Here is a 26,765-nt window from a genome sequence, read left to right as displayed (position 1 = left end):
AAACCCTTTTAGGGTTTATTTAAAATCACCACAGGGCATCAGACAGGGAAGGAGAAAGATCAGGAGGCTGGTGTAGTCAGCAGAGGTGTATAATGAGACCTTAGTGGGCCGTCGTAATCTGAGAGGCTGGACAGAAGGGGGAATACTAGAAATAGGAAGACTAGTGGTTCTTTCCGAATGGTGGTGAGCCATCTTAAGCTGCATCCCCTATCAAGGTTTTGGATAAGCATGGTGCAAATTATACCTTGATTACAACCCCATGATAGACCCAGCTAACCATCTGCTAACTAACCTTCCAAATGACTGCAGTGGCTGTCTAGGATTGAGCTGGGCTGATGCTGGGAGCTGAAAAGTCAAATCAAGTCTCCCACATGGGTGGCAATATCCCAATTACTTGAGTCATCACTATCGTCTCCTAGGGTGGGCATTTGCAGTAAGGTGGAATCAGGAGCCAGAGGCAGGAACTGAACCTAGACACTCCAATGTGGGATGCGGGTGTCCTAACTGGTGTTTTAACTGCTAGACCAAATGTCTGCCCCACACTCCTGAATTCTTGATCCACAGCAACCACTGAAATAATGAACAGTGTTTGTTGTTTTCTACCATTAAGTTTTGGGGTAGTGTGTTATGTAGTAACAGATAATTAATACACACCTTAAGCACTATTAATACACACCTCAACCACCAAGAGCACAATAAATTAGTTGCCTTGTTTATGCTTCTACACCTTTTGCAAATGTTATGTCTTTGTCTAAAACTGTATCTGCACGGTAAGAGGCAGCTGTTCCTTTAAGAGCATCTCAAACATCACCTCCTCTGTGAGCCCCGTGGTCTCTTGTAGAGACCTGGGTTTTCTTATTGCATCTTGCGTAAATTTCTCTCTTGGAGAAAATCAGCTGTTCAGTATATGTGTCATAGTCTTGCAATACATGTATGTTTTTCCATGGACTTAGTGCAGTGCAGGGACACGGTAGACGTCAATACTTATTTCTCATTTCAGTCAGTTTCAAGCTAAAATAATAAAAACTTCAAACTACACTTACAGAACTATTCTACATGTACTTGAGGACCCAGATGTAAGTGATAAAGGAGTGTGGGGAATGTGTTTTCAAGTCTGTTACAACATGAAGTCGGGGATGATAACGTCATGGTTCAATTCCTGGAGGATGTAACCATAATGAATATGAGATTTTTATATGTTGATCCACCAACAAAATGACTATGTGACCCAAGTTAAGATGTTTTCATTTGACATCTAGAATGCCAACAGCAAAATGTGAGTAACTTATTTCATGGTCACATGAAAAGAAACCCAGATAATTTAAAACCTTTCTAGGTTTGCCAAACCCTTTCTCATACAGAAAGTCTGTGATTCGAGTCTTGAAATTTAGGAAGAAACAGTGGTATATGTTCAGTGTTGCTTATCTTTCAATGAAATGAAATGAAGTCTTCCCAACAAGTGTTTTGCCTTAAAACCTGAATTTTCACCAAAAAGAATAAGTCATCTGTTTCGAGTATTTTATAGACTAAGCCTCTATTTGTGCACTGCTTTGATCTCCCAGTATAATGGGAAGCTCGTGATACAGTCCAGCTATACCTCAATCAAGTGTGCTCATTTAATTTATCCCAGAAATGCTGCCTGCGAGATCCAGCTGGAAGCTGTAGCCTCGTCATTCTAGGATCAGGAAGAAGAAGGAAGACACATCAAGGGAGAACAGCTTTTTTGTTTGGGCTGATGGTGCAGTTCTGTGTCCAAGAAAATATTCCTTTAACCCAAAACAGATAGCAAGCCTAAAGATAGACAGAATGTATAGGAAACAAATTAGTGGGGAGTTGAGGACAAGTTAATGAACTTAGTACCAGGAACCAAATGTGAGTCAAGTCATATCCTCTACAACACTACCCAATAAAAATAACAAAAAATAAAAAATATAATAGGCAAATGTTAGGCTTCTCTTCCAAAAGAAGGGGTCCAATCATATGTTAACTGTGGGGGTGGGTAATGAACTTAATGATAAAATATTCTAGAAAGTATGCTAGATACTGACTACAGCAAAGACCTGCCTGGGACACACGAGTGGTGTCAGACTGTGGGACAATCTGTTACAGTACAGGGAGAAACTAAAAGATTAAAAATAGGGATGGGCATTGGTCCAGCAATTAAGACACTCCCATATTGGAGCGCCTGAGTTTGAGTAATAGCTTTGTTCACAATTCAAGCTTTTCGCTAGTACTCACCCTAGGTGTCAGCTGGTGATGCCCAAGTAGTCAAGTCCCTGTCACCCATGTGGGAGACCTGGACTGAGTTCCTGGCTCCTGGCTTTGGCAAGGCCTAGCCTCAACTGTGGTGGGCATCTGGGGAATGAACTAGTAGGTGGTAGATATCACTCTGTCTCTCAAATAATAAAGAAATGAAGATACCTACTAGTACAATTGCATGAAACAGTAAATAAAAAACGTACAAGTTTTTTTTTTAGGGCAAAAACTCACTAATTTTTTCATTGAGTAAATATTTATTGAGCCTAAGGAAACCTCACATTTTCAGACAACTACCTGAAAAACAGTAAGACATGAAGAAGTTTGCTTTGCACAAACCCCAAGGATATTTTGTGTCTAAATTACAAATAATACTACAAACCAAAGGAAGACCACCCCTTACTCATTAGTCAAATGCTCATGATCATTAAGATATAAACTTACAGATCTGAGAGTACTTGTCTCAGAGATCCTTAAAATACTATGTAATTTTCAGTCTAATAAATAAATCAAGTGAGGCACAGGACCATGTCACCGTAAACCACTTGGCAGAAGCCACAAAAGTGCAGGATACACCTGTGGAATACTACAAAAATAAGGACTTAACAAATATATTAACAGAAAGGTTCCCAAACCCAAATTACCTACAACTTCTGCCTCTCACCTTGGAGTTCAAGTAATCACTAAGCCTTCCCAGAATTACTTAGAACCACAGGGTAGAAGCAGTAGCTTCTGCTTTTTTCTATTGCCTGAAAATCATCTTCAGGTCAGAAAACTACAGGAGGAAAAAAACCCACTTGCCATGATGGGGTGCTTCTTAGAGGTTTTGGCTTGGACTCGATGTCTGGCTAGCCCACCGTTCCTCTTAGTATCTTGGGGAGGCAGTATTAGCTGAATCACTAAGGATTCAAACAGTAATTCAGAAAAAGAAGACTAATATCTTTGTGATTATCTCTTACTGTAGGAAAAGTTAAACACTAGCAATGTGGGTTCCTTGTGCAATTAGAGGAATGTTATTATATGTGGAGAGAGGTGAAATCTATGAAGTAACAGCAACAGCAGTGGGCCTGAAAAATATTCTAGGGTGTATTACCACCATAATCTACTGGTTCTGTCATTTATTGAGCACACATGTGTGTCAGGCAAAGGCTAAGTGCACTGAATACATTTAATCTGCACAGTAACCTTTGGTAAGTTTTTTTTTTTTTTTTTAAGATTTATTTATTTATTTGAAGGCAGGATTAGAGAGAGGGAGAGAGAGATGTCTTCCATTCGCTGGTTCACTCCCAAATGATCACGGTGGTTGGAGCTGGGCCAAGCTGAAGCCAGGAGCCAGGAGCTCCGTCCTGGTCTCCACTTGAGGGCAGCACTTGGGCCATCTTCAGCTGCTTTCTCAGGCACATCAACAGGGAGCTGGGTCAGAAGTGGAGCAGCCAGGACTCGAACTGGTGCCCATATGAGATGCTGGTGTGGCAGGCAGAGGCTTAATCCACTGTGCTGCAACGCCAGGCCGTGCAAATTTTATTATTGTCATCTTTCAAATGAGGATGCTGATGTTTAAAAGGAGAGGTTACGTGATTGTGGGAAGTCACCTAGTTACCAGGCAGGATTCAAATTAGGTAAAAAGGCAAAGCATATTCTTTACTACCAAGCTAAAATGCCCTAAAAACAAGAAAACAGCCTTGCAGGAGAAGCAAAAGAAAATATATTTGCAAGGTAGAAACTTGTAGGTGAATGATTGTGCATGTATCACAATTATGACCAACACTGCATACAAGACAGTACCACTGGGGCCAGCACTGTAGTGCAGTGGGTTAATACCCCGGCCTGAAGAGCCAGCCTCCCATATGGGTGCCGGTTTAAGACCCAGCTGCTCCACTTCTGATTCAGCTCTCTGCTATGGCCTGGGAAAGCAGTAGAAGATGGCCCAAATCTTTGGGCCGCTGCACCCACATGGGAGACCCGGAAGAAGCTCCTGGCTTCGGACTGGCCCATCTCCGGCCATTGCAGCCAACTGGGGAGTGAAGATCAGATGGAAGACCTCTCTCTCTCTCTCTGTCTCTCCTCTCTCTGTGTAACTCTGACTTTCAAATAAATAAATAAATCTTAAAAAAAAAAAAAAAAGGCCGGCGCCGCGGCTCACTAGGCTAATCCTCCGCCTAGCGGCGCCGGCACACCGGGTTCTAGTCCCGGTCGGGGCGCCGGATTCTGTCCCGGTTGCCCCTCTTCCAGGCCAGCTCTCTGCTGTGGCCAGGGAGTGCAGTGGAGGATGGCCCAGGTGCTTGGGCCCTGCACCCCATGGGAGACCAGGAAAAGCACCTGGCTCCTGGCTCCTGCCATCGGATCAGCGCGGTGCGCCGGCCGCAGCGCGCCGGCCGCGGCGGCCATTGGAGGGTGAACCAACGGCAAAGGAAGACCTTTCTCTCTGTCTCTCTCTCTCACTGTCCACTCTGCCTGTCAAAAAAAAAAAAAAAAAAAAAAAAAAAAAAAAAGATTTAGCATGTAACTCTGAAACTTAAAAAAAAAAAGACAGTACCACCAACTGTGAAACAGCAAAATATTAACTGAGGTTGCATCAGGACCTGGGGACTATGGGCAATTCTTTTACTTTTCTATTTTCCAAATAGGTGACACAACTCATCCTCTCCCCCTCTGATTCCAACTTGTCTATGTGAAAGCTCTGGTATGCTCTGGGGCACATAGGCCTCCAGACAGTAACCTGCACAGGACAAGCAGATATCCTGGGGCTGACTCCCTTGTTGTCTGCTACTTGAATGGAAAAATGGAATGGGGTCTGTCTCTATTACAGTGTTCATACATTTCTGGAAGGTTCTGTTTGTGACTAAAGAAAAAGAAGGGGCAAATGGAGATCTGAAGTACTTCCACATGGTGGTCACTCCTCAGGGAGTGAATATGTAAGTTTGCCTGAAGTAGCCCTGTACTGTGCTCGCTTAAACACAGGGGCCTCAATGTCCCAGTGGCCACTAGAAGGGCAGAGGCAGCCGTGCTGAAGGGAACCAACAGTTGTGACACCGGTATAGGAGAAAGATGCTTCGTAAGAACAAAGTGGAAGACAGAATCAAACCCAATCACAAACCACTCTAAATTATGAAGAAAAAAGGAATGGGAAATCAAATTTAGAGGAACAAAGACAGAACATGGTACAAAGAAAACTGGGGTGAAAATATTTTAGATATGATTGTAACATGATTAAAAGCAGCACTCCATTCTTATGATAATGCTGAAAGAGTTTTCAAAGCAGGGCTAGTATGCATTCCTATATCGCACATGAACTACAGACTGTGGTCCATAAAGCCCCTAACAGAGTTGTAGTCAAAGGTTGGCTGTAAGCTGGAGCCTATAGCAATGATCCCAGAATTCTGGGAATTTCTGCAAGTTATCTGCAAGCATTTGGGTTCCAGAAAATGTCAGTGTTTAGGAAGAGAGAATATCCCTAAAAACAGAAATTTAGTGTCTTTCATGTAAATGATACACTGCTCTCATCAAATTCCTCTCTTTTACCCTATACAGAATGTTCTAAAACCAAGTCTCGCTGTGTTAAACTTCAGATTCCATGAAAAGAACTATGCAGAAGTAAATGTTGGCCATAAGCAGGTTAGCAAATTTATATAGCTAACCACAGAGTTACAAACTACTTTCACATTCCTTATGTTAGCACTTCAAGAAAATTAAGACAGGTATCACTACACCCATTTAAGAGATGAATAAACTAAAGTTGCATTAGGTTAATTCCTTGAAGTATCTGATCTTCATTCAGTTCTTTCTCTACTGTACTAAACAGGAGTCTATATTTTCCCTAGATAATTCATGTTAAAAATGGAGGGCTGGCACTGTGGTGTAGTGGGTAAAGCCACCACCTGCAATGCTGGCATCCCCTATGGATGCCAGTTCATGTCCAGCTGCTCCACTTCTGATTCAGCACCCTATTAATAGCCTAGAGAAAGCAGTGGAAAATGGCCCAAGTGCCTGGACTCCTGCTATCCACATGGGAGACCCAGATGAAGCTCCTGGCTTTTGCCTGGCACAGTCCTGGCTGTTGTAGCCATCTGGGGAGTAACCAGTGGATGGAAGATCAATCTCTCTCTCTGTAACTCTGACTTTCAAGTAAATAAATCTTAAAAAGAAAAAAAAATAAGAAGGGAAAAAAGAAAGAAAAATGGAGGGCAGATGTGATGCAGCAGGTTAGGCCACCACTTGTGACACAAGTATCACATACCGGCGTGACAGGTTATGTCCCAGCTGCTCTTCTGATCCAACTCCCTGCTAATGTGACTGGGAAAGCAGTAAATGATGGTCCAAACAGCTGGGGCCCTGACACCCTTGTTGGAGATCCAGGCTCCTGGCTTCAGTCTGGTCCAACCCTGACTGTTGTGGCCATCTGGGAGTGAACCAGTAGAAGATGCGCTGTCTCTGTCTGTCTGTCTGTCTCTCTCTCTCTATGTGTACATCCTTCCCTCTCTGTTATACTGCCTTCCAAATATCTATATATCTACAGTTATAGCTATAGAGAGATAGATAAATTAAACCTTGAGGAATGTAACAGCACACATCATTAGGGCCAGAAAAATGACAGCTGATCTTAATACTGTGCCTGTTAGGGGAAAACAACTTTACTGTCAAAATATTGTGCTAGTGTATTAACCCACTGTGCCATAGTGTCGGCCCCTCTGAATTGTATTTAATTCCATTTTATTTAGCATGAAATTACAGGAACCAGACACTAGGACTTCATTATGATTTTTCTTTAAATTTGCAACATTTCTCTGAAGTTCTTTCATTTCTAGACACATTTTCTATATCTTCATTCTAATCTTCCCTTTCTGTACTAATAAAGCTGGTATTAAAGCTTATAACAGGGGTAGGTAATTGGCCCAGCAGTTAAGACATTGCTTGGGATGCTAGCAGTTCAAGGCCTGGCTCTGTTCCCAATTCCAGCTTCCTGCCAATGTGCTCACTGGCAGGCAACAGGTGACAACTCAAGTAATGGGGTCCCTGCCATACACACCAGAGACCTGAACTGAATTAAACGTTTTCTTCTCTGACTTTCATTAATTCAGAAGTACATGAATATACACCTAGGGCTTTCTGTACATGATAGTACTTCAGAAAGTCTGTGGAAAATGGATTTAAAAGATAAATTTACTTTGGTGCAAAAATTTTTGAAATCTATATATTTAGGGTTTTCAAAGAGTTTGTGGAAAATGAGTAATATAAAAAAACTACACATTGGTTTTCAAAATTTTTGCACCAAAATATCTTTTAACTCAATCTTCCACAAACTTTTTTTTTTTTTTAATTTATTTGACAGGTAGAGTTATAGACAGTGAGAGAGAGAGAGAGAAAGAGAGACAGAGAAAAAGGTCTTCCTTCTGTTGGTTCACTCCCCAAATGGCCGCCAAGGCTGGCACTGCGCCGATCTAAAGCCAGGAGCCAGGTGCTTCTTCCCGATCTCCCATGCGGGTACAGGGGTCCAAGCACTTGGGCTGTCCTCCACTGCCTTCCCGGGCCACAGCAGAGAGCTGGACTGGAAGAGGAACAACTGGGACTAGAACCCAGCGCCCATATGGGATGCCGGCGCCACAGGTGGAGGATTAACCAAGTGAGCCACAGTGCCGGCTTCTTCAATAAACTTTTAAAAGTACCTTTTCACTAGGCATATACAAAATGAAGTATATTAAAGTTCCTGCCCTCATGTCCCTGTGTATTCTTCTCACTTTGTAAATAAACCTTATCATGCTGGAAAAAAAAAAAGTTCTTGTCTCAAGGCTGGCACTGTAGAGTAGCAGTTAAAGCCAGCATCCCATATGGGCGCCCGTTCAAGTCCCAGTTGCTCCACTTCTGATCCATGCCCCTGCTAATGGCCTAGGAAAAGCAGCAGAAGATGGCCCAAGTGTTTTGGCCCCTGCCACCCATGTGGGAGATCCAGATGAAGCTCCTGGCTTTGATCTGGCCCACCCCTGCTGTTGTGGCCATCTGGGGATTGCCCTGCGGATGGACGATCCCTCTCTGTAATTCTGACTTCCAAAATAATAAATAAATCTTTTTTTTTTTTTTTTTTTGACAGGCAGAGTTAGAGAGTGAAAGAGAGAAAGACAGAGAGAGAAAGGTCTACCTTTTCCGTTGGTTTACCCCCCAAATGGCTGCTATGGCCAGTGTGCTGCACTGATCCGAAGCCAGGAGCCAGGTGCTTCTCCTGGTCTCCCATGGGGTGCAGGGCCCAAGGACCTGGGCCATCCTCCACTGCACTCCCGGGCCACAGCAGAGAGCTGGACTGGAAGAGAAGCAACCGGAACAGAATCCAGCACCCCAACCAGGACTAGAACCTGGTATGCCGGCGCCACAGGCGAAGGATTAGCCTAGTGAGCCATGGCGCCGGGCTAATAAATAAATATTAAGAAAAAAAAGTTCTTGCTCTCTTGGGGCCGGCATTCTACTTGTGAGGGAAGGAGGAGGAAGAGGAACAGAAACAGTTTAAAGTAAACAGGTACAGAGGGGCATGGTTATTAATGTAGACAGGAAATCTTTGCCCTGCATTGCCTATGGGGTTGCCTGAGACTGTCAGCTTTGCATCACTGTGTGAAGTTCAATGAGTCAGCAATAATTGCTATACAGAATGTCTGTGTCTCTCAGAAATTCATGTGGAAAATCTAATGTCCAAAGTGATGGTGTTTGGAGATGGGGCCTTGGTTGATTTTATAGGCCATGAGGATGAAGCCCTCATGATGGAATTAGTGCCTGTACAAGAAGAGACATGAGCTTGCTTTCTCTCTACTGGAGAGAGGCTGGTCATCTGCAGCCCAGGCAGAGGGTCCTGATGAACAACCTGACAATACTGACGTCCTGATCCCAGACTTCCAGCCTCCAGAACTGTGAGAAGTAAGCTTGCTGTTTCAGCCATTTAGTCTAGGATGTTTATAACAGAAGCCCAGGCAGACCAAGATAGCCATATGACAAGACTTGATGGCACTCAAAGCTAATACAATGTAAACACATTACCATACAGAAATTTATTTAACTGATTTACCATATAACTATTGATAAACCCATTTTTACAGATAAAGAAGTGGAGGTTCTGGGAGCCTGGGTGGGAGGGAGGGTAGGGGGAAGGATCACTATGTTCCTGAATCTGTATATAGGAAATACAGAAAATGTGTATACCTTAAATAAAATTTTAAAAAATAAATTAATTAAAAAAAAAGAAACTGAGGTCAGACAATTTAAGTTACTCTCCCACAGGTGTAGAGCAAATGGAGGAGTCTGGGTTCAAAACCATGCAGTGCAGCTGCAGAGTCCACTTGTCTCACAACTCATCTACCTCTCACGGCAACCTTCATCTTAAAGAGCAAGAAATCAAAGCACAGAGAGATTACATACCTTGTCCAAACCCACAAGGAAGGGTCTGAACACAGATCTTCTGCTCCAAAATTGCCACCCTTAACCATTATGTTTCATCATCACTTCTCACTTCTCATAAATGGCCTAACTCCAAAACCCCATACTGGCACGATTCTCTCATCTGAGTATTGACTATCTCTCAAGCCTCGTACTTTGCCAGTATCTAGTGGTATCTAACCAGATATTTCAGATGTGAAACATGTTCTTAAGGAAATCATCAATTTCACAAATCTGAAAACCTGTTCTCTGTGGCGTTAGCAAGGAAATAAGTGAAGGAAACTGGTAGCAAGTCAACATTTCTGCAGGGTTTTAGGGATCACTCAAGCATTTCTTTAGGTAAAAATCCTTATGTCATAGCACATTTTAGAAGCTTGACATTATATAACACAAACTCCAGCTATGTCCAGGTAATTGTGGTTGCACTGTGCTAAACCAATGGCAATTAATATCATTGTGCAGTAAGCACAATAGTAGAGTAATTGGAAAAATGAAAATCAATAGCATTTGAGCTCCTGCTAGGAGTTATTCTATTATGATAAAAAGGAAAGGAAAATGAGATTACAAGGACAAAGTATATGTGATATTTGTTCATTTTTTCAGTCTCCTGCTTAAGTTACCCACAAGACTTGTTTCCAATTCTCTTGGTGTGCAGTATTCTAAGCCAATGATGAGCTTCGTTGATACTGCTCATTTCACCTTCCCCCACACATTTAGGATAATGACACTTGGAAAGCTTCCCATCCCACAGTGACGCCCCTTCACACAACTTACCTCTTCATCCTTCTCGGCGGTGTTCGACAGTAAGAAGTCTACACCTGTCCTCGTCATTTTAAGCAGTTTAACACCAAGACACAGACATTTCCGAGAGAACTGACTCCACGAGAGTGAGATCACCAAAAGCAGGGGCGGTGAATCCAGGGAGTGCAATGCCACCAGTACGTGTGAACTTACTGATCATAACAACTACTTCCTCCAAGTAAAGGGTTTCCTCAGTCAAACCTCAAGGGCATCAGATCAAAGGGAGATACTGCCACAGCTGGCCTGTATTTTCCAGCCCACTGGCCTGCACGGGAGACTCTAGACAGTGTCCTGGCAACTGCATAACACAGCAGCCGTCCATGGGAAGAGAGGGAAAGAATTCTTTAGACTATGTCTTAAAAAAAAAAAATTCTCTTTACTTCTTCGTCCCTCTTTATTTTAGGGATGGTTTGGGAGATATGTCAAAGCCCTAGGGGATATCCTAGGTGGACATCCTTGGTAGTGACCCTGGGAAAGCAGAACACTTCCTCAGAGAGAAACAAAGGGAGTTTTTGCTCATAGTACAGGTTTTTTTTTTTTTTTTAAACAGACTATGTATTTATACTTAATCAGCATACAAAGCACACCTTAACCCTCAGCTAACAGCAGAGTACTTGATCGGTTTCCTGCTGCCAGCTTGATGTAAGGTTCTTCCAACCTTACCAGGACACTGTAAGGTCACCCCAGATGGGCCAATTTATTAGCAACATCACAACGGGAGAAATGTAGTTACATGCCCTGGAAGTTCTCCCCAAAATGTACAAAAAGCAATTACAAAAGTGACTATTAACACACAAGGGAAAAAAAGCAGCCCCAAATCCAAGCCCCACTATGTCAGAAGCACAGCAATGCACACAGGAATAATGTGGAGATGAGAAAACAGACAGCACACCATGGGAATTCATGAATCACAGAGAACAAGACGTGAGAGTGATTGTGTAAAAGGACACATGAAAACAAGCAACAATCATTTCTGTAGTGAAGGAAAGCCGTTTCTCACCGTTCTGAACAAAATGGCTGAACTAAGAGCATCTGAGTGGCTATGCCCATATACCCTCCTCCTCATCCTACGGGAGACGACAAAGGGAGCAATGCCCCAGAGCAGCATGGGAATGAAAAAGAGTTGGTTAGTACTGAAGACAAGGCCATTAGCATAATGTAGTAGAAAAGATCTCTAAGTCTCCTTGTGTTAGATTCTAAAGCCCGACATTATCAACATGAGTAATTCGCGTCTTGCTACACTTCTCTTCCCCTCTTCCCAAGACACCATCTCTATTACGGACTGGACCTGGGCCACATGATCAAGTCGGGGGCTTTTCTTTATGCTTCCCTCTTCTTTAATTTCCTATCTCTGTTTGTCTCCCCCAGACTCTAAGCATCAAATTCTCTCTATGATTGAAACCTGTTTCAAAGAAAGGATCTAACATGTATCTTACAAATTCTGACCTACATTTAATTCCAGGTACCAGGAAGCAGGCAGAGAAAGTAAAGTGATTTCCTGGCAGGGAACTCCTGCTGACACCAGGCAGACAGCTCTCCATTTTGCCATATTTAAGACTAGCACTGTCCTTCCTCTAAAAATAGAAGGTTTGCCTCAATTGGCTTTTAAATGTCATCATATATTTAAAATGTACATACATAGGGCTGTATCTTCTGAACCTTAGAAATAACAGCAATTCGGAATTCAATGCTACTTTCCTCTGTAGTACTTCTGCTGCTTCTCCTAAGACGATGACAGTTAGTGGACATGCCTAGGAGGGGAGCCTTCCTGGACGCTGCAGTCATATGGATGTAATTACTTGACTATTATTTTTCTCCCTTAGCTATATATTTTAAGATTGGGTGTGATGGAGATGTTGAAATCTGACTTTGGCAATGGGTTATGAGGTAATCTGTTCACCACTTTCCTTCATCTATCACTTTCAAGATCTTGGGAGACTTCCCTTCTTCCAAAAACTGGAATTGAATATGGTTCCCTTCAGACTCATCAATGTTGCTTTTGCACTGATGAGAAGTTGGAGGCAACAATTTTCCTGGGGAATGACATGCTGGAGGGATCCACAAAGAAATAGAGCAAAGAAACTAAGCTTCAGTCTCCACTGTAGTAGGTGATTTGGAGAGATTTCATAATTTGCAATCAAACAGAAGGAACCTCTGCAGTGAGCTCTACCTCACCGAGCTTGCAAGCAGCTAGTCTTGTTTTTCTAACAAGACACTGCTTATTGGACAAGAAAAGCAGGACAGATACAAATTAGTATGTATCAATGAGGTTATTTTTTCTCTCTCAACCCAATTCAAGGATTCTTTATTGTTTTTAAACCTTTCAAGAATCTGCTCTTAAAATATTCAGAATTACCAACTTCCTATCCAGAAATTGAGTCTGCATTTTAAACAAAAAGAATCAAAGAGTTTTCAGGAACAGAATTAATGTTTTAGCTTTTATTTTTTCTAACTCATAAACCCAGAATTTGCAATACACTAGTCCAAAATACATCACAAACAGAAGTTTACTGTTTTTATATGTCACTCAAGAGCAGCCTTACCTGGTCCGGGGAGGGTTTATGATTTGTTTGATTGGAATGGGAAGATTTGAAGTGGTCATCCTCATAGTTGTCGGCCATCAGCTTCATTCGATTTTGTGTCTATAAGGAAACAACATATAAGGTTAAATTTAAGAAAAATTTCTTTGAGCCACCTGAAGTAAAAAGTTCTATAAGAATTTTATAAGAAAGGATAAAATTAATGCTGTCTACAGGAAATAGTTAAACCTGGAATATCTGGGCACATTGGGAAGAGTTCAGGCACCTTTATGGACTGAACTGTGTCAGGCACACTCGCCCCCATACTCCCAGAAATTCATAATCCCGATGTCACGGTATCTGGAGACAGAGGTTTATAAGAAGTAATTTGGGTCTAATGAAATTGTAAGGGTGGAGAACTAATAGGACTGTATCCTTGTTAGAACAGGGAGAGAGAAACCTTCATTTCTCTGCCACTTGCTGGCACAGTGAGAAGGCAGTATCTGCAGTCTGGAAGACAGCATTACCAGGAATGGACTTGGCCTGTACCTGGGTCTTGGACTTCCCAGCCTCCAGAATGGAGAGAAAACAAATTTGCTAAGTCACTCAGTCCGTGGTGATTTGTCATGGCAGCCTGAGTTGACTAAGCAGGCACTACATTGGTTCATGAACTTTTTGAGAAGAGGCAATATTCCCAAATCAAGCACTTTCAGTGCTTATTTTTGTATTTAAAAAAAAAGACCGGGGCCAGTGCTGCAGCACTGCGGGTTAGAGCCGTGGCCTACAGCACCAGCATCCTGTATGGGCTCTGGGTCGAGTCCTGGCTGCTCCACTTCTAATCCAGCTCCCTGGTGATGTGCCTGGGAAAGCAGTGGATGATGGTCCAAGTCCTTGGGCCCCTAACCTGCACCCACATGGGAGACCCTGAAGAAGCTCCTGGCTCAGATAAGTCTTTGTGACCATTTGAGGAGTGAACCAGCAGATGGAAGTTCTCTGTCTTTCTCTCTCCCTAACTCTGCTTTCAAATAAATAAATCTTTCATAAAATAAAGACTGGATTACACTATGTAGAGGGCTGTGTGACACTTCATGTTATGATGGATAAGAACCTTTTCCCATGTTACTGTTTTAAGAACCTAGTCATTGTTTTAAACAACCATTTTGATTTTTTAGTGTAGGTCATCTAAGGTACAGACTGTAAATACTAAAGGAAGACAGCTTTCGTCTGTAAGTGAAGTGATGGTACATCTAGAAATCAAAGGAGTCAACTGAAAAACTATTATACCTTATTAGAGTTCAGTAAGGTGATCAGATAGAAGCTACATGTATAACATTCAAGAGTCTTCTATACACCATCGATAAACAGTTCAGGTTTTGAAAATAAGTCCAACATTCTGAAGTCCTTCTTCTCAACCCTAAGACAGATGATGATTTTGCCCATTGCCTGTTCTCTACAATTATAAAACTGGAGGATCAGAATGGGGATTCTGTGTTATAGGTCAGTTTAAGTTCTGAATAAACAAAGAATATATTGAACATTTTAAAGAATTCACTCTGCAGCAGAGTAATTCAGAAAATGCATCAAATGAAGCAGCAGTATATGTCACAATGATAAAATATTGTGAAACCTGAAGTTTTCACGGGGCTGGTGTTGTGGCAGCACAGGAAAAGCTGCTGTTGCTTTCTCATATGGGCACTGGTGGGGTTTGTGTCCTGGCTGCTGCACTTCTGATCCAGCTCTCTGCTAATGTGTCTGGGAAAGCAGCAGAAGACAGCCCAAGTGCTTGGGCCCCTGCTCCCACGTGGGAGACCTGAAAGAAGCTTCTGGCTCCTGGCTTTGGTCTGGGCCAGTCCTAGGTGTTACAGCCATTTGGGGAGTTAACCAGTGGAGGGAAGATCTTTCTCTTCCTTTGAGTCTCTCTCTCTCTCTGTAACTGTACCTTTCTTTCTTTCTTTCTTTATTTTTTTATGATTTATTTATTTATTTGAAAGTCAGAGTTACACAGAGAGAGGAGAGACAGAGATAGAGAGAGAGAGGTCTTCCATCCGATGGTTCACTTCCCAATTGGCCGCAACAGCAGGAGCTGCGCCGATCCAAAGCCAGGAGCCAGGAGCTAGGAGCTACTTCCCTGTCTCTCAGGCGGGGCCTTGGGCCATCTTCTACTACTTTCCCAGGCCAAAACAGAGAGCTGGATTGGAAGGGAAACAGCCGGGTCTCGAACCAGTGCCCATATGGGATGCCGGCGCTTCAGGCCAGGGCATTAATTCACTGCGCCAGAGTGCCGGCCTCATAACTGTACCTTTCTTTTTTATCTTTTTTTTTTGACAGGCAGAGTGGACAGTCAGAGAGAGAGACAGAGAGAAAGGTCTTCCTTTGACGTTGGTTCACCCTCCAATGGCCGCCGCGGCCGGTGCGCTGCAGCCGGCGCACCGCGCCATCCGAAGGCAGGAGCCAGGTCCTTTTCCTGGTCTCCCATGGGGTGCAGGGCCCAAGCATTTAGGCCATCCTCCACTGCCCTCCCTGGCCACAGCAGAGAGCTGGCCTGGAAGAGGGGCAACCGAGACAGAATCCGGTGCCCCGACCGGGACTAGAACCCGGTATGCTGGCACCATTAGGCAGAGGATTAGCCTACTGAGCCGCGGCTGGCAACTATACCTTTCAAATAAATAAATCTTTAAAAAAAAAGCTTAAAGTTTTAAACATTTAAAAATGTGGCAATATTATATGACTGTTGATAGTTTGAAAAATAATCTTTCAAATAAAAAAAAAAGAAATAGAAAAGAAAAATAATCTGTAATCCCTCTAACCAGTGATAACCACTGCTAATATGACTGGTGTATCCAGTCTTTTCCCCTGAGGTGTGCTATTCTGATTTATTCTGCTTCTTCTCTATTCCTACTATACTATGCTGTTTTAAAAACTCTATCTTTGATGTCTGGTGGAATATGTTGCCTTTTCTCCCCACACATTCTACTTTGTCAAAATTTGATAGCTATCATCAGTGTATTTTCTTTTTCTAAAAAAAAAAAAAAAAGATTGATTGATTGATTGATTTGAAAGGCAGAGTTACAGAGAGGCAGAGACAGAGAAGTCTTCCATCTGCTGGTCCACTCCCCAAATGGCACGCAACAGCTGCAGCTGCGCCGATCCGAAGCCAGGAGCCAGGAGTTTCCTCCGAATCTCCCACGCTGGTGCAGGAGCCTAAGGACTTGAGCCATCTTCCACTGCTTTCTCAGGCCATAACAGAGAGCTGGATCAGCCAGGACTCACACCGGCGCCCATATGGGACGTCAGCACTGCGGGCGGCAGCTTTTACCTACTATGCCACAGGGCTGGCCCCATCATGTATTTTCTTTTCTAGATGAATTAAATACATTTGTCTTGTTCCATAAGCAACTTCTCAAAGACACGCAAGGGCCTCAGCGGCAGATGGCCCAGGCGCTAATTGTAGTTTTATCTCTGACCAGCTACCAGCTAACTTTGGATAAAACTACTCCAAGGTCCTGGGTTGCAGTTTTCTCATCTTTAAAACAGACTCACAACAATTTCTCCCCCAGAAGGCTGCTGTCAGGATTAACTAACTGAATTAATATAAGAGAAGTGCTGAGAAAGGTACCTGGCATAAAATCAACACCTAGTAAATTTTAGCTATCATCATCATGACCATTTTTTTTCATGTCATTAAATATTACTCTAAAATATAATTTTAAAATGTATTTATTTATTTGAGATGCAGAGAGACAGAGACCAGGCAGATGCAGGTGTCCCAACTGGTGTCTTAACTGCTAGGTCAAATGCCTACCCCTGAAATCTAATGTGAATTGGCAGTACAGTGTTAACTGAATGTTATGTTAAATGAGCCCCATATTGTGGTCCATGTAGGTTCTTTATATTTTCATCTAATAATACATGCATATTTGAAAGCCAAATTATCTCTCCTGTATACAATAGTAAAGAAAACACATTTCAATAAATTATTTATGTATCAAATTTCTCTCTTGTGGGATGACCCCCTGTGATCTTTGCAATGGGGCTATTTGTGTCCCCTCAAATTAATTTACTACACACTACCCGCAATGAGTGGTATTAATTCGATTTGGGAGATGACTTAGGTCAGGAAGTCCTGCCATCACCAATGGGGTTAGTGCTTTTATGAAGGAGGCCTGAGAGAGCTTGCTCACCCCTTCTGCCAGCAGAGGATACAGCAAGAAGACACCATCTACGATGTGCAGAAGGAACCCCTCCGGTCTAATGCCTTGATCATGAATTTCCCAGCCTCCAGAACTGTGAGCAATACACTTTTATCTATTTATAAATTACCCAGTGTGGTATTTTGTTAGAGTAGCCCGAATGGATGAAAATGTTCTTAAAAATAAATAGGGTAATTGTTCTTATGTCTTATGTCACAATAAACAGAAAGTCTTCCGCAAAGCAGCTTTTGGGGAAAGGGGTAAGGGCAGAGGGAAGGACAGAGGGACACCCAGAATGTGAGCAAAACACCTACACACCATTCACTTGGTCAAGCAACTTTCCACATGGGCTTTAATAGAGATGCACGTGAAAGTATATACAGCTAGTTACTTTTTAGAATATGAGACACTTAAACTTTAATACCTGCTATTGAGCAATAGTTTCAAAACTTAAAAAGAACTCTCAATAAAGCACATACAAATTCATTTTCAAGGCAGAATGTATTTCAAGTACTTCTTACGAATGAAGAATGAGTATCTAAGCCTGCCTGAAGGAACGGATCCCAGCAGAAAGATAAGACCAATGATGACTTGTTTGACTCATGTAAGTCAGTGAGAACTAAGAACGTCTCCATTTCTATAAGATGTGAAGATGATCAGAGTTTAGTGTTCCTAGGTCTTGTATTCAGAAGTTCAGTGTGACATCTGTTCCTTGCAAACTCATGATGTTGAACACTAAATATCTGACAGCTCAGGGAGCATGAGATGTTATACAGATCACATAAATGTGTTCTGCAGGAGCTTTTGGACGATGCTCTTCTCAAGATAAGACCAAAAAGCACCAAGAGTCAGTCCTTCATAGTTTACTGACATGAAAAGTACTTTACATCCAAATGTTTTCATTCTTGATCCGTGCCATGTGCACGTACAGTCAGCTGAAATCCTCTGATCCCAGTGACTTACAGAATAAGATTCCCCAAAGAAGGAAAAAGAGAAGAAAGGGAGAAAGAAGGAGGAAACTTGCTGAGCGACGCTTATTTAGAGCTACAAATGCCCATCTCTGTATCCAGGCATATGTTTCCTCACACAGGAAAGGAGCTCATTTTTTCTTTTGTTAATCTTTTCTTCTTAGACTGAAATGTCAGTGCTCAAAGTTACAGACTCTGTATTTCAGAAACCCCAAAGCTAAGAAACAGGATAGGTTAGTCACCCAATCCCAGGTACTGAATCCAAAGTTTGAACTCCAGTCAGATTTACACTCTAATTATTGGTAAAGCTGTGAGAGTTATGGTTGCAGGCGCTGTTTATTAGACTAAAAAAGACTAATTAATCCTTCAGTAGAGCCCTGAAGGGATAGAAGACTAAATCAGTGTTACAATTACTACACTTGTGACAAAGAGAAATACGATAGAGGCAGCTGTGGGGTCTTCTGATAAAAAGCTGTTCTTCCAACTGTTCTACTATTTCCTTTACCTTGTTTCTTCTTGTCCGAGTCACACAAAGGACAGCATTATGTCAAATGTGTCTCCTTGCAGAGAGTAATGTGGGTGCCCCTTTGCTTCTCATCACAGGTAACTTTCCACTAGGCATTTTTTTTTTCTTTTAATTCGTATTTATTTTATACTGAGTTTATTCCCGAGCCATAAGTTTTTGCTTCTTTAGTTTCTTCTGGGATATCTTTTTCTTTTGTGCCACCTCCTCTTCTGGCTTAGGAACAATCTGTTCCTTCTCAGTGAGGATCATCTCGATGTGGCACGGGGAGCTCATGTACGGGTTGATCCGGCCGTGGGCTCTGTAGGTCCGGCGGCGCATCTTGGGGGCCTTGTTCACCTGGATGTGCTCAATGACCAGAGAATCTACATCCAAACCCTTCAGCTCAGCATTACTCTCTGCATTTTTAAGCATGTGCAGCAGAAACTCGGCACTTTTTTTGGGCCAACGACCCTGGGTCCAACCCCACTGCTTGGCCTGGGCACATCTACCAACTCCACCATTGTACCGACGGAATGGCACACACTGCTTCTTTAACGTGACGTCTTTCAGGTATTTGGTGGCTTTTCGGATATGCATACCCTTGATGGCCTGGGCAGTTTCTCGAGTGTTCTTAAAGTGAACGCGAAGATTCGAGCCTCTTGATTTGCATGATTTTGTGGGGTTTTCTGGGTCCAGTGAGTAGCGAACCATTTTCGCAGGTCACCTAAGGCCGCTTACAGGAAGAGTCCACTAGGCATTTATTATCTCCATGGACAGTCAGTAGTCAACAAGTCGCTCAATCTCAAAATCTCTAAAGCATTCTTGACCTCTTATTTTCTACTGATGTCAACATCCAGTGAAGACACAAAGTCCTATTTATTCTGTTTCCAAATGTTTACCCTGGAATTAACTATACTCTTTCACCCATGTCATCACTGATATATCATTTTATTGCTTTTCTATATTCTTTTTTAAAAATATTTATTTTATTTATTTGAAAGGCAGAGTTAGAGAGAGAGAGAGATTGATTGATTGTCAATCTGCTGGTTTACTCAATAAATGGCCACAACGAAGCCAGGAGTTTGGATGCAGGGGCCCAAGGATTTGAGTCATCTTCCACTGCTTTCCCAGATGCGTTAGCAGATAGCTGGATCAGAAGTGGAGCAGTTGGGACTCAAACCAGCACCATATGGGATGCTGACATTGCAGGCGGCAGCTTAAGTCATTATGCCACAACACTGGCCCCTGCTTTTCTGTATTCTTTCCACAGTTATTATTGTGCAATAAAAATCTGATCCCGACACTGTTGCCAAGTAAGAGCAAATTTGTCCACCTATAACGGGCAATTGCCAGAGCGCAAGCTCCACAGCCAGCATAAAGCCCTTCACTATGGAGCCACATTTCTTCTCCAAGCTCATTTGCTCAAAATCTTTTTCTTGATGTACTGAGATCATTCTATTCTTCTCCTTCACTCTGAATACAAATATTAAACCACCTTTAAATTCTTGAAATAAACTCTAGACAGGTTAACACCCTGGCCTGAAGTGCCGGCATCCCATATGGGTGCCAGTTGTGGTCCCGGCTGCTCCTCTTCTGATCCAGCTCTCTGCTGTGGCCTGGGAAAACAGTAGAAGATGGCCCAAGTCCTTGGGTCCCTGTACCCACATGGGAGACCCAGAAGAAGCTCTGGCTCCTGGCTTTGGGATTGGCGCAGCGCTGGCCACTGCGGCCAATTGGGGAGTGAACCAGCAGATAGAAGACCTCCCTCTCTATCTCTCCCTCTGCCCCTCCCTCCCTCCCTCTCCTCTCTGTGTAACTCTGATTTTCAAATAAATAAATCTTTAAAAAAATAAAATAAAATTTTTGTACCTAAGATCACAGGCAATAATTTGTTTGTATTGCCTCTAGTTTTGGCATCAATGTTATGCTAACCTCATGAAATGAGACAGAGAACTTTCTCTTTATTGTATCTTCTGGAACATTTGTTATAAAAGAGGGAGAATTTACTTGATGTTTAGTGGAACTTATTTCTAAAAACGACCAGGCTTTGTTTTTCATTAGTAGGAAAATATTAAACTCATTTAATCTGTTGTTTTCAGGGAATACTCAGGTTTGGCAAGTAACACACTGGCATGAAGTTCTTCATTTTTTCCTCGAATTTTTAAATTTTAAATTTTAAAACTTTTGTAGCTGTAGAGCTGTAGATGTGTTTTTCTTTACTTTCCCAAATGCTATTTACCCAAACCTGGTCTCCTTTCTCTTGAACAATCTGTCCCACCATCGTTCACTTTAAATAAAGTCACTAAATCACATTTTCAAAGTTTTCTTCAACCACCGGCTTTTAGTTTCATTAATTTTCTCTACAGCTTGTTTCTGTTTAATTAATTTCTGCTTTATTTCCATTCTTTTGTCTGTGTGTGGGGCTACTCTCATGCTCTTCTTTCTAATTTCTGGTGTCAAATGCTTATTAGCCCATTAATTTTTCTGAAAGCTTTTATTTAATAAATATAAATTTCATAGGTACAGCTTTTCGGTAATTTTTAAGCTTATGTATGCACCTAGGGGTATAAATTTTCCTGTAAGAACTGCTCTAGCACCTCAACATGTTTATTTATTTTAAATATTTATTTATTTATTTATTTGATAGGCAGAGTGATAGGGAAAGAGAAATAGAGAGGAAGAAAGGGAAGAAGAGAGAGAGGCAAGAAGAGAAAGAGATCTTTCACCCACTGGTTCACTCTTCCAAATGCTTGCAGGAGCTGAGGCTGGGCCAGGCCAAAACGAGGAACCTGGAGTTCCATCTGGATCTCCTGCATGGGCGGCAGGGGTCCAAGTACTTGGCCTGTTATGCACTGTTTTCCCAGGTACAGTAGGAGGGAGCTAGACAGGAAGCGGAGCAACCGGGACTTGAACTGGTATTTCCAGTGTAGGATGTTTATGTTGCTATTTGCTGCACCAAAATGCTGGCCACCAAAATTTTAATATATAGTGTGTGATATTATGATATGTACATTTTGGTTTCATCGACAGTTCTTGGCTCATAACTTCCTTCCAAAGCAGGCTGCAGAAAGTTTGATCTTCCCTCTGCCTTGCACTTGACCATAAAGAAATTCTCTAACTACCTTACCTGATGGCAGATGACAAGACCCTGTCCCACACCACCAGGAAGGAGTGCTTAAGAATCCGACCAGACAGGCCTTGCTAGGTTTCCCTGACCAGTCTGTTACCATTAGGTTATGTCTTTTTTGTACAATCACATTTCAACAAAGTTGTGCATGCTTCAATCAGGCCTATACAAAGGGGACAAAGTCTGGAGAGGGGACAGAGTCTGCAGAGTTTCTGGATAGCTGAGTATGTGGAGGTCCCTGGAGGGTGGCATGGAAGCTCTGTGACCCGCCCCAACCTCGCCCTCTACATCTCTGCATGGGCAGCGCGTGAACGTTTCACCTTCACGGTCTATTTTCCATGTCTCCTAATTTCTCTTCATATTTTCTATCCTGTTTTATCTCTGCTGCATTTTGGGTAATTTCTGCAGTGCTATTACCTTCCTGCTCATTAATTCTCTTTTCACATGTGTTAACTAACCCATTACATTTTTAATTGAATAACCAGATCATTTGGCAAACCTACATGTACATTCCTAGCCAGCATGGACTGAATGCTTACGATGTGTCAAGCCTTATTCTAAGAGCTGTAGATAATTATTTTCATCCTCATAGCAACAGTGTGAAGTAAACACAATTTTCATCTAGTTTTATAGACCTTCCATAGTACAGATATGATAGTCACATGATGAATAAGTCACAGGGCTAGAATCCTAAACTAAACAGTCCAGCTTCAGAGCCTTTTTTAAATTAAAAAGTTATCTTTATATTAAGAATTTTCAAATGTATACAATGGAAAAGAGTAGAAGGCACTGCCATTTATCCTTGTCCAGGTTCAAAAACCATCACTATATTGCTCCACTTGTTGTTTCTTTACTCTTCCTTCTGTTTATTTGCTAGAGTATTTTCTTCTTGAACTTTTTACTTAACATCATTATAGAGACACACGCAGTTCTAAGAAATAAGAACAACCAAAACAATCTTGAATGAGAAGAAAAAAGATGGAAGATTCATTCTTCCTTATTTCAAAACCTGCTACTAAGCTATAATGATTAAGACTGTGGTAATAGGGGCCGGCGTCGTGGCTCACTTGGCTAATCCTCTGCCTGTGGTGCCAGCACCCTGGGTTCTAGTCCCAGTTAGGGCACCGGATTTTGTCCCAGTTGCTCCTCTTCCAGTCCAGCTCTCTGCTGTGGCACAGGAGGGCAGTGGAGGATGGCCCAAGTGCTTGGGCACCTGCACCTGCATGGGAGACTGGGAGGAAGCACCTGACTCCTGGCTTCGGATCGGCGCAGCACCCTGGCCGTGGCAGCCATTTGGGGAGTGAACCAACGGAAGGAAGACCTTTCTCTCTGTCTCTCTCTCTCACTGTCTATAACTCTACCTGTCAAGTAAAAAAAAAAAAAAAAAAAAAAAGACCGTGTGGTATTGGCATAAGAATAGATCAAGGCATAAACAGATCAACAGAATAAACTAACTTTTATAGTAACTTAGAATCTAAAACAAACTTTACCTGTTTAGTAACTGCTTTTCAACAAGGGTAGCAAGGCAATTCAATGAAGAAAGAATACTCTTTTCTGAAAATGTTGTTGGGACAAATGGACAGTCATATGCAAAAAACATGTTGTTGGCTCACAGAGTATGCATATAAATGAATGAACTTAAAATGGATCAACAGACCTAACGAAGCACTGAACTATAGAATACTTAGAACAAAACACAGCAGTACATCATAAGTTATAGGATCATTTCTGAGATACGGCATCAAAGAGTACAAGTAGTAAAAGAGAAAAACAAACTGAACTATGCTGAAATGTATAAAAATTTAAGCTGTAACCAATACCATCAAAAAAAGTTCAAAGACAAACACAGAATGGGAGGAATATTTACAAATCACATATATCTCTAAAATGACCTGTATCCAGAACTCTTATAACTCAAAAATAAAAAAGATAACCATTTGAATTAAGAAAATATAAAGGTACTTCAAAAAGTTCATGGAAAACAAAATTAAAATATTTGTACTAAAATAACTTCTTAATATAACTCAAAATAAAAAAGATAAATGTTTGAATTAAGAAAATATAAAGGTACTTCAAAAAGTTCATGGAAAACAAAATTAAAATATTTGTACTAAAATAACTTCTTAATTCCATTTTCTATGAACTTTTTTTCACCTTTCAAAGTTTATTTAAATTCTGCTTAATGCTGGGGCTGGCACTGTGGCATACCAGGTAAAGCTGCCGCTTACAGTGCCAGCATCCCACATGGGCGCAGTTTCAAGACCCAGCTGCTCCATTTTGATCCAGCTCTCTGCTATAGCCCTGAGAAAGCAGCAGAAGATGACCCAAGTCCTTGGGCCCCTGCACCCATGTGGGAGACCCAGAGGAAGCCCCTGGCTCCTGGCTTCGAACCCATACAGCTCAGGCTGTTGTAGCCAATTGGGAGTGAACCAGCATATGGAAGATCTCTCTTTCTCTCTCTCTCTCTCTGCCTCTCCTCCCTCTGTGTAACTCTGACTTTCAAATAAATAAATAAATCTTTAAAAATAATATGATACTTCCTCGTTCCCTTCCTTTTAAAAAAACTTTTGAGATTAACACATTGTAATTTACATCATAGTCAAAGGCTTAATGTTCCACTGAAGAGTTCAACAAGGAAAAAGTTCATCAGGAATCTAGGTAAGGGTATAAATAATACTCAAATGAAAATATGATCACTTCACAAGAAATTTTAAAATAATCACATCCATGAACTTTTTGAAGTATCCTTCTGTGTGTGAATATACATTCCCCCTGGCCACTTCTTATGAACACAGTTTCATCTTAATAAAATAGCAGTATTAGACGGGAGGAGTTAAATAAGTGATTTAAGTAAGCAAATGAGAAAGGAATAATCATCCTGTGTGGTTTTTCTTTTCTTTTCTTTTTTTTTATTTTATTTGACAGGTAGAGTTATACACAATGAAAGAGAGAGACAGAGAGAAAGGTCTTCCCTCTCTTGGTTCACCCCTCAATGGCTGCCATGGCCGGTGCTATGCCAATCCAAAGCCAGGAGTCAGATGCTTCTCCCTGGTTTTCCATGTGGGTGCAAGGCCCAAGCACTTGGGCCATCCTCCACTGCACTCCTGAGCCACAGCAGAAAGCTGGACTGGAAGAGGAGCAACCGGGACAGAATCCGGCACCCCAACTGGGACTAGTACCCAGTGCCCATGTGGGATGCGGTGCTGCAGATGGAGGATTAACCAAGTAAGCCACGGCGCTGGCCCCTGTGCAGTTTTTCTAGGACACCACAGGCTCTGTGTCCTTTTTACAGATCCCCTACTTTAAAAATGCACAACTAGGTAAGGACTTCAAGAGGGGATTAGGTGAGGAGGGTCCTCTCCTTGTGAAAAGGATGAAGGTTATAGTAATGCAGGCTTCCTGCTGCCTTAGGTTTGCTGGTCCTTTGCCCATGGCTATGTTGGCACAGCAATCCTCCCCTGCAGAGGAAGCTGAGAGCAGCCTCACAGACACTGAACTTGCCATGGCCTTGGTTTTGGCTTCCTAGCCTTCAAAACTGTGAGAAAATAAATTTGTTTGTAAACTACGCAGTCTATGGGGCATTCTGCTATAGCAGCATAAATAAACCAAGACACTGAGATGATCGGATTGTCACATAGCTATCATTCCTTCAGGCTGTTCGTAAGAGCTAGGAAATACTTTTCTTATTGTTTCAAAGAGGGAGAAGACTATGAGCTAGTGATAATATTTTAAACTCAGATGTGGGGCCAAAGCTGTGGCGTAGCGAGTGGGTAAAGCCACCACCTGTTATCCCATATGGACATTGGTTCGAGTCCCGGCAGCTCCTCTTCCCATCCAGCTCTCTGCTATGGCCTAGGAAAGCAGTAGAAGATGGCCCAAGAGCTTGGGCCCCTGCACCTGTATGGGCGACCCGGAAGAAGCTCCTGGCTTCAGTTTGGTGCAGTTCTGGCCATTGCGGCCATTTGAAGAGTGAACCAATGGATGGAAGATCTCCCTCTCTCTCTCTCTCTGCCTCTGCCTCTCTGTAACTCTGCCTTTCAAGTAAATAAATAAATCTTTTTTTTATAAAAAAAGATCCCATACAATCCCATATAATGAAAAACTTACAGAGCTTTTAAAATACAATACAGTTTGTGGGGCTAGCGCTGTGGTGTAGTGAGTAAAGCAGCCGGCTGCAGTGCTGGAATCCATATGGGAGCCAGTTTGAGTTCTGGCAGCTCCACTTCCCATCCAGCTCTCTGCTATGGCCTGGGAAAGCAGTAGAAGATGGCCCAAGGCCTTGGGTCCCTGCATGTGTGTGAGAGACCTGGAAGAAGCTCCTGGCTCCTGGCTTCGGATTGGTGCAGCCCCGGCCGTTGCAGCCATCTCGGGAGTGAACCAGCAGATTGAAGACCCTCCTCCACTGCCTCTCCTTTTCTTTCTGTGTTTAACTGTGATTTTCAAGTAAAGTAAATAAAACTTTAAAAAAAAAAAAAAAACACACCTCAGGCCGGTGCCGTGGCTCACTTGGTTAATCCTCCACCTGCGGCGCTGGCATCCTATATGGGCACCGGGTTCTAGTCCCGGTTGCTCCTCTTCCAGTTCAGCTCTCTGCTGTGGCCTGGGAAGGCAGTGCAGGATGGCCCAAGTGCTTGGGCGCCTGCACCCACATAGGAGACCAGGAGGGAGCACCTGGCTCCTGGCTTCAGATTGGTGCAGCACCGGCCGTGGCGGCCATTTGGGGGGTTAACCAATGAAAGGAAGACCTTTCTCTCTCTCTCACTGTCTAACTCTGCCTATCAAAATAAAAAACACACACACACACACACACAAAACCCTAATCTTATATATTCTTATTTAATTGCTTTGATTTTTACATTTTGTATCTTTTCCCTCATGGTGCCAAATCTTGGTTCCTAACAACAACATAATTACTTACTGTTTATCTGTCAATACAATGTTTTTACAGTAATAACATTAATGCAATGACAACAATAATTACTTATT

The 26,765-nt window shown here is 42.3% G+C and overlaps 1 protein-coding gene across 13 annotated transcripts in view; it reads right to left on the bottom strand.

The window, feature by feature from the left end:
• ERC1 (ELKS/RAB6-interacting/CAST family member 1) overlaps positions 1 to 26,765 on the bottom strand; it is a 522,480-nt gene that overhangs the window by 71,422 nt on the left and 424,293 nt on the right. For 7 of the 13 annotated variants that reach the window (XM_089304491.1, XM_089304492.1, XM_008259816.5 and 4 more), the window contains one exon: positions 13,014 to 13,112. In XM_089304491.1, the coding sequence (XP_089160617.1) occupies positions 13,014 to 13,112 (99 nt within the window). Of the gene's footprint in view, positions 1 to 11,470; positions 11,538 to 13,013; positions 13,113 to 26,765 lie in introns of all 13 variants that reach the window. The other 6 variants (XR_016213449.1, XR_016213450.1, XR_016213451.1 and 3 more) reach the window with 1 other exon arrangement.

The sequence above is a fragment of the Oryctolagus cuniculus genome, chromosome 9 (genome assembly GCF_051225735.1).
Source record: "Oryctolagus cuniculus isolate XC-2025 breed Fujian yellow rabbit chromosome 9, ASM5122573v1, whole genome shotgun sequence".
Classification (NCBI taxonomy): Eukaryota; Metazoa; Chordata; class Mammalia; order Lagomorpha; family Leporidae; genus Oryctolagus; species Oryctolagus cuniculus.
Note: the sequence above shows the minus strand (reverse complement) of the source record. Positions and strands in the feature narration are given on the sequence as shown.